This window comes from Indicator indicator, chromosome Z (genome assembly GCF_027791375.1).
Source record: "Indicator indicator isolate 239-I01 chromosome Z, UM_Iind_1.1, whole genome shotgun sequence".
Taxonomy (NCBI): Eukaryota; Metazoa; Chordata; class Aves; order Piciformes; family Indicatoridae; genus Indicator; species Indicator indicator.
In genome coordinates, this window is record NC_072053.1 from 36,641,200 (window position 1) to 36,653,361 (window position 12,162).

Below are 12,162 nucleotides of genomic sequence, written 5' to 3' on the forward strand. Positions count from 1 at the left end.
AAATTGGAGAAATAACACTGCTTCTGCATTTTATGCGTAGGCAGATAATGTCCCATCCTTCAGTAAATGTATCAGGCAAACAAGAACACTTTGGGGAAACAACCATCTCCCAGAAGAGAACATTGTGTTCTTGGCATAGGGGACAGAACTTTCCAAGTAAGTTACAGTCTTACCAACTTTGTGTTACCGGCTTTTGATGTACAGCTATTTTGGGTGCCTTGACTTTGCAGTGGTGACTGGGGTTGCCATAGAAGGGAGGTGTTACACATGAGGTATCTTTCTGTCAGCAGAAACACCTGGCTCCAGAGGGTTTATGATATCACCAGCAGGTAGCAAAATATGGTGATGCTTGACCTGATGAAACAACAATGTAAAGACTCAGGGAGATGCATTATGTCCCACAGATGCTCAATACCAGTAGGTAAATCAGTTCTTACTGATCGTAATCTTCCTGTCAGGTTCTTAGAAACTGTGATAATGTTCTCTGGAAAGAGTCAAGTCATGCCACCTTCTACTGGAGAGTTAGTTGGACTTACAGGATTTAAATGTCCAGAGGCTTTTAAACTCTTCAACACCTTAGGTGGGGAAGTTCCCACTGCCTTAGATGACTCAACATACCCTATTCCCAGAAAAACCTTGGTAAGCTGGTGTTAAAGCCATGGTTTTCTATATGTATCAATAAAGAATTAACAGGGAAAAAAATGTCCAAAAGCCTCACACTATGAGCTCTCTAAGGCAGGACTTTCATGACAACCATTCCTTTACGTATTAACAAGATGTAAAAGAATATGATTTTATGCAACATATGAATGAGACATGCACACTGCATACAACTGACACATTTTTAGACTGTTCTGAACCAGACAGTAGTTTGATTAACATTACTTACCTGCATTAAGTTATATAGAAAAATACCAAACTCAACTGTCTGTCTGAAATATTTAGGAAATACAGGCCGACTAGGTAGGAGGTTCTGACACATAGAAAATTACTCCATTTTTCTTTTCACTTTATTCATCTTTAAAATGTGGGTCACGAAGACAGATGATTAATGTGTTGGTGAGATCACAAATAAACTGGGTCTCTGGAAAAGATCTAAATAGAAAGAAAGCAAGAAGGCATCAAGGACAGAAGCAGAGATGTAAAACTGGAGAAGGAAATAAAAGTCAAGTACAACAGCATCTTTAACAGCTCCATGTTGATTATGGGGAAGATCAGATGCAGTCTGGGATGGGGCTGAATAGAAGATGGAATGTTCAAATTTAGATTGAAAAAAACCCTCAGTGCATTATAAAGGTAATTCAAAGCCAGGGTTTGTCTCTGGGGTGGTATAATCTAATGTGACGTATGTGGCATAAGCAAAAAAGGAAGTATTTCAGTTATTTAGAATAATTTTCCTACAGGAATATAATGAAAACGTAACGCAGAAAACACCAGATGTTATTAATGTCCCCCCCCGGGGGGGACTTCTTCTGCATTGTGGTTCAGCATTTTACATACACATTTATGAAGGCACTCTCCCCTTCCTCCTCTGGGGAAGTGACTCCTGGCTCCTAACCATCTGCCTAGTGCCCTGTTCTGTGCCACGTCTGCACATCCAACCATCCTACATAGTCTAGTGACCTATTGGAACAGTGCTTGAGTATCTTAGACTAGACTGCAGCATTGCCTGGTTTCTTGGCTTACTGTGTATACTGAAGATTTATTTAAAATTGTAGGAGAATTTAAATGAGGCTCTTCAAAAGGGAAACACCCTAGAAGCTCTGACTGTGAGTTATGGATTTTGAAACTGAAATGTCAGGATGAGGCAGACAAGATTGAGAGGAAACCAAGGAAAGTTCTTACTTATTTCTTACTAGCAGGAAAATAAAGCTGACATTCTGGTGCCACAATCTGATTATTTTGATAAACATGATTTTCATCCTGACTCTAGACACAGTGAGGCATCTTACTGGCACATAAAATCTTCCTGAAAATTGTGTTCATTCCCAAAACACAGAGAAGATAGTGCCAGCTGCTACTTTTGTTTATTTGTATTGCTCTAACTCTTAGCAGCTCAACCAAATAGGCTCTGATCATACTCCCTCCTAACACTAAAAACTAATTTGAGTCTGTCAATGTACATGCTGCAGTTTTCTATTTTGCTTATTAATGATTTTTTAAATGTTGTTTTAAAAATCTGATTTCCTGCAGCTAAGTTTTGTAACTTCTTTTGGTGAAACTAGTTAATCTAAAAATGTTTTACATAGGTTAGTTTTACATAAAGAAATTAAAATCTGTGAAATAAATTGTTTGCTAAAGCACTGTTTGGTAGAGGTAAAATAGTTCTGTGGCTCTATTTATAGTTCAGCAACAAAAAAACTTCCCTCCCTGTCACAGCTCACATGTTTTCTTTTTGTGGTAGTTTTTAAATACCAAGAAACTTACAGTGGTAGCATTTTATGTGTAGCTATAGACAACCGTCTAGAAAAATAATAGCAAGAATGAGTGAGACGATTTCTGAGAGCGGAGGAAAATATGAAACACCCTTTTACAGTTTAACAGATGTTCAATTTCTATTAAAGCAAACCAATAATGTAATTATAATTGGTTTGAAACCTTCTTTATGATATACAGTAGATACACATGAAAGTAGAGTATTATAACGGCAGTCATGAAGAGAAAAAAGTGAAAGGAGTGACAGAAAGCCAGTCTGAGAACTGGGATTCCCTTTGCATTCTGGGCAGAAACAAAAATTTCATCATATATCTGTCAAAACCAGTACAAGAAGCAGCTGAATGAAGTAGATCACAAAATATATGTGGTAAGACTCTCTAAAGATGAAATTTTCAAGCATTCTTTGGGAATACTCTAAACAAATTCTAGTTTTGAGGTGAACTGAGTTCTTAGTCAAGATGTTAATAGAGACTTTTCAGTATTATCCCATTAATTTTGAATCCTTTAATACTCACACAGCTGAGTCATGCTAAAACTGGCTACAAAGTGTCTGCATAATCTTAATAGAAGAAATTCCTAAAGCTGCAGAATAGTACTGAGCATAGGAAACTAAACTGTACTGCTGTTACTTATCCCGAGTAGTAATTGCTCCTTGAGTAGCCCCTTGAAAACATTAAAAGCACTTGCAGAATAAACTGTAGTCTGAGTAACGTAAGTAAAACGAATGAACAGTTTGTCTAGTCAGACCCAAATCTTATAACAGGTGTGCCACAGTGCAGTAGTTGTAGAGACATGGCTTTTTGGCAACCATTCAACAGCAACAGTGCCATAATTAGCCTGCAGACTTGGCATTTATAGTGCTCTATGCTGTTGTGAACACCATGCCTTGCCAACTGTTGCAAAACAAGAGAACACACAACTCAGAAGAACTTTGAGATTGGAAACATCACAGATTTCATCAGAAGCAAAACATACACCTGTGCACAATTCTGCTTTTAAATCTTTGCTTCAGTAGTTTATTTGTGCCTACTGAAAGGCTCCTGTCCAAACAAGGTGCCACAGAGAAGCAACTTTCGCTGAGTTGCAATTAAAATTTAACAGAAAGGAATTTGTAATGTGGTCTTATTTAAAGCAGATTGTGCTCATCATGTTCTGACTATAGGCTCATAGAAGTGTTATGTTGATCTAGAAATCAGATTCTACAGCATGGCTATCAAAGCAGATGTCTTTCTGCCCACTTGCATGAATGGCTCAAAAAGCCAGTTGCTCACAGTCTAAAATGATCAGTTATCTGGTACTGTCGATTATCTGGTACTGCAGTGGCAGTGAGGCTGGCATCATTACAAGTAGCTGTGAGTTACTCAAACCAAGAAATTTTCTGTGATTAATTCCATCTCTAAGATAGACAACAATTCCTTGCTCACCTAGCCTAAATCAAATTCCCAGTGCCTGGTGTTTCTCAATCCCTAGGTGTACGCTTACTCAGGATCTCTGAACTTCTGAGGCCAACAGAAAATCCACTGTGTGACTCAGATCCGGAGATTTATGTATTAATTACACTAACTCCTGGCCTAAGCTTTGTGGGGCAGCATATGACGTGCTTAGGGCATTTCCGTCTCATGTAATTCAATGATAGGATAGTGAAGCACAATGATGTGCCTCAGAGAAAGCACATACTAAGCTAGCTGTGCATAAAGACTAAATTTCTTGTGCTTGAGCTGTGTATGCTCAAATCCACCAGGTAAAGCTCCTGGAAGACACTGCTTACAGAATCAGACCCAATGGAGCAGCATCCTGGTGGAAAGCAATGAGCCTTAGCACTATGCAAAACTGTAAAAATATAGAAAAAAAGTCGAATAGTGGCACAGGCTCAGTGTCCTGGTTGGAGGACAGACTAATGGCTAGATCCCAGCTTACGTTGACTCAGGGGTTCTGCAGGCAGAGGATGCTCTCAGCTCTTCTGTGGTCCTTGCAAGCAGGCAGACTTCTGTCCTGCATTATTCAAAGTAGTAAATGAAACAAGTTTGCCTTATGAAGTAACATAGAGGCAGTATGTGCAGTAGATTCTTTATAGCCAGTAAGAGCCTTCTCTCTTGTTGTCTTCATGTAGGTACAGTGTTAGTGGTGAAGATGGAGAAGTGATGGTGTGTCAAGCTGCTAGATGCAGTGACAGTAACATTCAGTTTTTCCTAATAGAGAGATGATGTGAGAGAGGTTTGGCACTGGAGACAGCATATGGGACAAATTCCTCCAATAGTCCTTCCTGTTTCTTATGAAAATGTAGTCACTGGTGTAGGCTGTGAAAATGCATTTCTTTCTCAGGAAGCCTGGCATTCTTAGCTTTCGAAGTAGTCACCTGGATCACAAAATTATAAACTGAAGCCATCTTAAATATTTGGTGAAGTGCTTTTTTCTCACAGGGAAAACACATGCAAAGAGACAATGCAAACATGAACGACTTAAAAGCTGTCTTCACTGATGAGGATTCTTTTACTTAAGCTTAAGAATATTTTTCAGACTATCATGGCTGTTAACTCTTGTAAAAAGTACACCTGAAATACAAGGCAATCCATTTGTTGAGTTACTAAGTTACGGATCTTGATTTGATTTTTAAACATTACGGGTTTGAAAGTATTGGATGTCTTCTTTAGAGTGCTTTTCATCAGCTACTCAAGATTTTGAGGATGCTACCTGATAGTGATTAAGGCTTTACCATCTTTATCTCAGTTTAGTCTCAGAGTATGCAACATCCAAGCACAGAATTTTTCTTACAGTTTTATTTTACTCTCATTCCATCAGTTAACTTTATTTGGTTCCTTTTTACTGCGTCTTAATTTTAATTGCATTGCCTTTTTTGTCTCTCCAAGCTACATATTAAGGGGCAAAAACCACTTTAAATGACAATTCCACTTCAATATTTACTCAGAGATTGAAATGCCCAAGTCACACAATTTTGTTCAGCGTTTCATTTTTATCACTACCCCCACTAAACTCAATGGGAGAAATATCATTAATGCAGAAGCTGGGTTTTGATAAGCAATTCACCTGGCCTCTATTCTGCTTCCCATTGTTGCTCTAAGTGATACATTACTCTGTAAAATCATCTTGTTGGATCCACTGAACATCTGGAAAAACAAAATAGCAAAAGTTACATGAAAAGACATTGAACCACATATCCTGTTCTGCATGTCCACTGAAATCGATTACCTGAGGCATGAGCTTGGTAGATGGTTTGATTTCTGCAGTCACCTGCGAACTGATATAATGTATTCCTCATGGAATCATAGAAAAGCCCAAGCTGGAAGAGACCTCAAAGTTCGTCTGATCCAACCTTTCATGTTACCAGAGCAGTCTTGCATATTGGAACAGCTTTGCAAGGATTCATAATTTGAGAAAAAGGTTAACTTCAGTTAATCTTCATCTGCAGGAAAGTACGTGTTAAGTTCTTGAAAATCTATTTGCATTTATGAAAACTGTGTGATAGATTTATCAGTTATTACTATGTCAAAGCAAAGAGATTTCAATGAGCTTTCAGTCTTGCAGAGCTAAACATTCTGCAGCAAGCTCTGTCAAGAACTTAGGATTTACATTGCTATCTAAACAGAAAACAAGGACTAAAATGAAAAAGCAATGACTTTCAAAATGCTTTGTAGCAGTGTCAGTAATGAAAGGCCAGTTCTTTCAAGTTGTTTTCTATGAGCATATCTAGCTCACCATATTATCTCATCAAGATAAGCAGATTAAGTTAGCATCTTGTCACATGAAACAGCTTCTACAGGTAAACTATATGCGTGTGTGCCTGTGAGTGTATGTAAGCATTCATATTTTGATACACACTTTAGAAATTTTTCTTGGGTAGATGAGATTCTTTACCTATGAGCTTTGACTTTCACATGGAACTGTATTTAATATATCCTTTCAGGATAAATTGTGGTACATTTTTATCCTTCCTAATTCTTGTTTATTTTCTGGTCCAGTAAACTTCACTTGTCTTTCTAGTGCCTGCAAAGCACTAATAAAAAAACCACTTGAAACAGCAGCACTTCAAGAGCAAACCTGGTGTGACCCCATAGCTGTATGATCTTTCTCTTACCCTGGTCTGTATTTTTTGACAATGTTACACAGGCTCAAACCATTATATTGGGCAGGGGGGTGTTGGGGGGAAGAGAATTTATATATGTAATTATTTGCACTATGGGAATAGTACCTAAGTTTTTTAATAAAAAAAAATATATGACTGAGAAAATCAGGATCGAAAATTTTTCTCTTTATGTCTGTCCTGATGCATAAACTTATGAAATCTTCATTTCTGGCTGTTCAAGTGATTGCAGAAGGTATGTTTGGCATGTGATGACAGGTAAACTATTTCCAATCCCTTTATTATTTTTTTTTTGTTACTGCAGTTGAATTTGTAGTGTTAGAGCAAATCAAACATTACTCATTGATATATTTAAGGTACCTAAAATATGCCTAAAAAAGGATCACAGCGTTCTTGATCCCCTCCTAGTTGCTCTTTCTTACATCACCTTCTCTTCCTGCTCCTCACCCTTTCTCTGGTCTTGAGCAAAGGTGAATTTGTATGTGCTAGCTTTGATGGGACCACACAGATAAGAATGAGCTGAAAGTGCACAGGCTCTTAGATACAGAGGATGTGCATTTTACCATTCAATATAATGTGTTCCTAAGTATTTACTTAACTTCCAATGATTAATGTAACCCCCGTATTAACAAGAACTGTCTTTAACAGTATTGTTCATACTAGACTGTCCCTAAGGTGAAACCAAGGGCCTGCATTTTAAGAGGTGTTGCTCATGTCTGTAAAACTTTGATGACTTTGTTTTCCTTATCTAAAGGGGTGTTTGCAAACAGGTTAGGGAGCAATTAAGCAACATGGACATCCGTAAATCCGTAGGTCCTGATGAGACACACCCATGGGTGCTGAGGAAGCTGGCAGAAGTCATTACTAGGCTACTCTCCATCATCTTTGTTGAGTCGTGGGGAACAAGAGAGGTGTCTGAGCACTGGAGGAAAGCAAATGTCAGCCCAGTATTCAAAAAGGGCAAGAAGGAGGACCCAGGTAAGTATAGAGTGGCCAGCCTCACCTCCATCCCTGGGAAGGTGATGGAACATCTTATCTTTGGCACTGTCTCAAGGTATAACAAGGACAAGAGGGTCCTTAGGAGCAGTCAACGTGGTTTTACCAGGGACAGGTCATGTTTGACCAACTTGATAGCCTTTTATGACAACATAACCAGGTGGATAGATGATGGTAGAGCAGTGGATTTGGTTTATCTTGATTTCTGTAAAGCATTTGACACTGTCTCCCACAGCATCCTTGCAGCTAAACTGAGGAAGTATGGTCTGGATGATCAGGTAGTGAGGTGGATTGGGAACTGGTTGAAGGAAAGAGTTCAGAGAGTTGTGGTCAATGGGATGGAATCTCATTGGAGGCTTGTATCTAGAGGGCTCTGTCAGGGGTCAGTACTGGGACCAGTACTATTCAACATATTCATCAATGACCTGGATGAGGGCACCAAATGCACTGTCAGCAAGTTTGCTGCTGACACCAAACTGGGAGGAGTGGGTGACACACCTGAAGGCTGTGCTGCCATTCTGTGGGACCTAGACAGGCTGGAGATTTGTGCAGAGAGAAAATTAATGACATTCAACAAGGGCAAGTGTAGAGTCTTGCATCTGGAAAAGAACAATCCCAGGTACTTCCCTGGAGACATTCAAAATGGGGCTGGAAGTGTTCCTGTGTGACCTACTCTAGGTGATCCTCCTCTGGCAGGGGGGTTGGACTAGACGATCTTTCAAGGTCCCTTGCAACCCCTAATGTTCTGTGATTCTGGCAGGTGTGATTCATTGCAATAATCTCCAGAAAAAAAATAGAAGTTTCTGCCCTCAGCTGCCTAAACCTCTCCTTGTACCCGAGGCTTTCTACCTGCAGTGCCAGCAGCAGGGATGCAAGTTTGCACAGTTCACTTGCAGGTATGCCAGGTCCAAATGCTGCTGATGGCAGCATTTACCAGGCTGCGACAGAACTGGCCCAGTGTTCTGCCAAAACCTGTGTGAGCAGATGCCAAACCAGCTTTCAGCAGACTCTTGAAACAGGGATCTCTCTGCCTGCATGCACACATGCAGACTCTTCAGTGCACATACAAACACATGCTAAACATTTTTTAACTGTTACTATTGCTGGGACCATCATGCTCTTGTTTCATTCCAACAGGATTTTGACATCTGATAAATCTTGTAAGCAGTTGCACTAAACTACAACTGCCAGCACAAAACATAACAATGACCATCCAACTCTATTATACCCTGTGCTACCAAACCACTCCATTTTGGATTGCATAGAAACATTTGCCATCTGTTTGAAGAAGAGGATACCCTACAGCACTTTTTTTTTTTTTTTTCCATTTCGTTGATGGAAATAGCATGATGATTCAGTCCAATAGCTCTTCTAACAGCAAACTACTGGCATGTAGGAGCTGTGAGAAAAATTAAATTTGACACCTTACCATATTTCATGTCTGACAAAAAAGGAAGACCTGCAAGGCTTTTTAAACCTATAGCAAATGGCCATAAATTATTCCACTGGGCATAAGCACTGAAACTTCAGGTATAAAAGCTGAGTTTGAATATCATGCCCACATAAATACATACTCTAAAACTTCTTATTTCCACCTTGAGGGCTAGAAATTTGGACTGAACTACAAATGTACTGAAACTTCTATTTAAATGTAGTGAGTGTGACTTATGCCGTTATGATTGCTTCTGCTTTTGGAATACTGCTGCTTTCTGCTTCTGAGAGCTCTGCTCTGCAGACATCAGCAGCCATTTTACAGGGGAGCTGTTACAGTATGCAGCAGAAGGCAGACCTACTGTTAAACCTATTTTTAATACAATTGCAAATGTTTCATGCGCAAGTTTTTTGCGTCCATTAGAGTGACATTAGTACTGTGAGCAGCAGTCCAGATACAGGTATACATACTCATCTGTAATGGATTTAAGATACCATTTCATTGATACATCTTATGATTCAAAAGGAAATTTGCTGTCTCTTGTGCTGTCATTCTCTTCAGATATAAGAAGGATGCAGGCAGGCTTGAAAGGGTCCACAGAAAGGCCACAAGAATGATCAGGGGACTTACAGACCTGCCATATGAAAGAAGGCTGAGAGAACTGGGTTTGTTCAGCCTTGAGAAGAGAAGGCTTAAGGGAGATCTCCCTTACACATACACATAACCATACACAAGCACATAAAGGGCTGCTATCATGAGGAGGGAGACTTCCTTTTTACAGTCACATGATAAAGATAAGAGGCAATGGGGACAAATTGCTACTGGGGAGGTTTGGACTGGATGTCAGAAAAAAATCCTCTCACCACTTGAACTATTAACATTGGAATAAACTCCCAAGGGAAGTTGTGAATTTCCCTATATTATACAGTTTCAAGGCCCAGCTTGACAGGGTGCTGGCCCATCTCATTTAAACCCTATTCTTACCCTGAAAGGCTGGACTAGATGATCCTTAAGGTCACTTCCAAGCATATAAATTTTATGAATGAAAGAAACATCAGCAGAAAATTTTAACCAGCTTAGCCATATGAGAATTTTAGATACTCTTTTTTTTTTTCCCCAAAAAAATTCTGGAAATCTTTCACATATAATTGTTCATGCAAAAAAACTTAAAACTAACCTCACCGGTTTTCCAATTCATGAGAAAAAAAAAAATCTACTTCACTGTGAAAGGTTTCCTTTTTGGTCATCCATAGTGTGTAATGTTTTGTTTTAATTTAATGTAAAAATATCATTATCAATGAATTCTATTTCTGAAACTGGCTATAACTAATAAAGACATAAGAAATGAATGTCAAAAAGCTTAAAGGAAAAACAGAATGTCAGTCTTAATGGCAGTTAAAAATAACTATCTTTTAACGAAATAAGCACTACCTATCCATAGCAAAAACTGGTGTTTTCTGCTATGCTCTTTTTATTAGGAGCTATAGTGATGTGCTACAAAGCTGCCCTTCCCAGGACTGAGTAATATGAGTTGAGGTTTGTTGCTACTTTTTTCAAATCACTATTGAATTCCAAGATAATGATAATAGAAAAAGCATGTTGTTTTTTTTTAAAGCTTTTAGGACAGAGTGTTTAACTTAGTCTTGTTTGTGCTATCCAGAAGATTGCTTTGGTAACCATAAAAGCTGAAGCAGCTGAAGATTTAGAAACACACTGAGTATGTTTCTACTTCTTAGTAGAAAATAGTTCTCAGTTTTGTTTTGTAGATCTCTAAGCAAGAATTAGCTGATCTGGGAGTGAAACAGCCGGGAATGAAAAGATACAGAATATCAGAAATTGAAGGTCTGAGGCAGGTGCTATGCCTCAACTGTAATGTAACTGTCAGTCAAATGAGATGATAGCAATAACATACATTTCTTTTATATACTACAGATCCTTTCCACCCAGCATCTTTAAAAACCTTCCTAACATTAAGCACTTAATATTGGTTCCCATGTTTAGATAGTAATATATCTGCCTGGGGACTATGCTATTTTTTTCTGGCTGTTCACTATCTCAGATGACTTCCAGTCAGCACATTTTCCTTTCTCAGCTTGGTGGGAACTAGATGTAAATATGCTGGTGACTTCAGTGAAACCTCTCCTGTGAATAAAGGCTATATGAAATACACAGGTCAGGGAATGGGCTGCTCAGGGAGGCTGTGGAACATCCGTCTGTGGAGAAAATCAAAACCCAATTCTGCATGGCTCCAAGCAGCCTGCTTTCAGTGACCCTGTTTTGAGCAGAAGGCCCCTTCTTAACTCAACCATTTTGTGACTCAGCAGAGGTGCATTGGCTTTTACAGCTCTGAAGGGAATTGCATGACTTGGGAAATAAATGCCAGCTGTCACTAACTGTGCTGAGTACACTGTGTAGCTAAGGCTCCTCCAGCCTGCAAGCATAGATCTTATGTAATGGGGTCCAGTTTTCAAAATAGCTCAGCATATGATTGTTGCCATTTAGGAAACCAGATCAGGATTCTGCTTTTTATTTTTTGGCAAATCCCTTCCATGTCAGTGGACTGTCTTAGCTTTATTGTTTCTTATCGAGAGATTAAGACGCTGGCACTTTTCTTTGCAAATATGATTACATATACACATATATAAAATAATATGCTGGTGTATATGTAACTATAAATAGCATTGCACTCATTTGTTGTACTGCAACAGATCCTGCAATCACAAATTTACCATTGTGTCACATCTGACATGGCCCTTAATACGTGACTTCTGTGGCAATGTACCACACTTCTTAAATGAGACTCGTAAATCTACCTAAGTGGACACTCTCCACTAGCCGTATAGTAAAAAAGAACAATGAGATACTTATGTTGTATTTGTCCTGACTGCTTAGTTAAACGATTACATCTGTGTTAATATTTAAACATGTTGGTTTCCCAAGTACACTGCTCCATGACAGAGTTGTCTTCTCCTGCCTTAGCAATTACAATTATGTAATGGAGCCTTTGCATCTACTGGGATACAGATGCTGTTACATTACAACAATTTGATTAAAATTATTATTTTTATTTTAAAAAATAGTCTAATGCACAGAGCTGGTTTGAAAGCAATAGCACTTTGTGCATTGAAACAGATATCATACTGCGTGGACAATAAGACCCAGAAATAAAAAAAAGTCCTTCTTAGTAATGAAAAATGAA

The 12,162-nt window shown here is 38.8% G+C and overlaps 1 protein-coding gene across 1 annotated transcript in view; it reads right to left on the reverse strand.

Annotated features, from left to right (window-relative positions):
- Positions 1 to 5,477: 5,477 nt before the first annotated feature.
- ENOSF1 (enolase superfamily member 1) overlaps positions 5,478 to 12,162 on the reverse strand; it is a 73,151-nt gene continuing 66,466 nt past the window's right edge. The window contains 1 exon segment of the mRNA XM_054397565.1: positions 5,478 to 5,561. Within this exon segment, the coding sequence (XP_054253540.1) occupies positions 5,478 to 5,561 (84 nt within the window).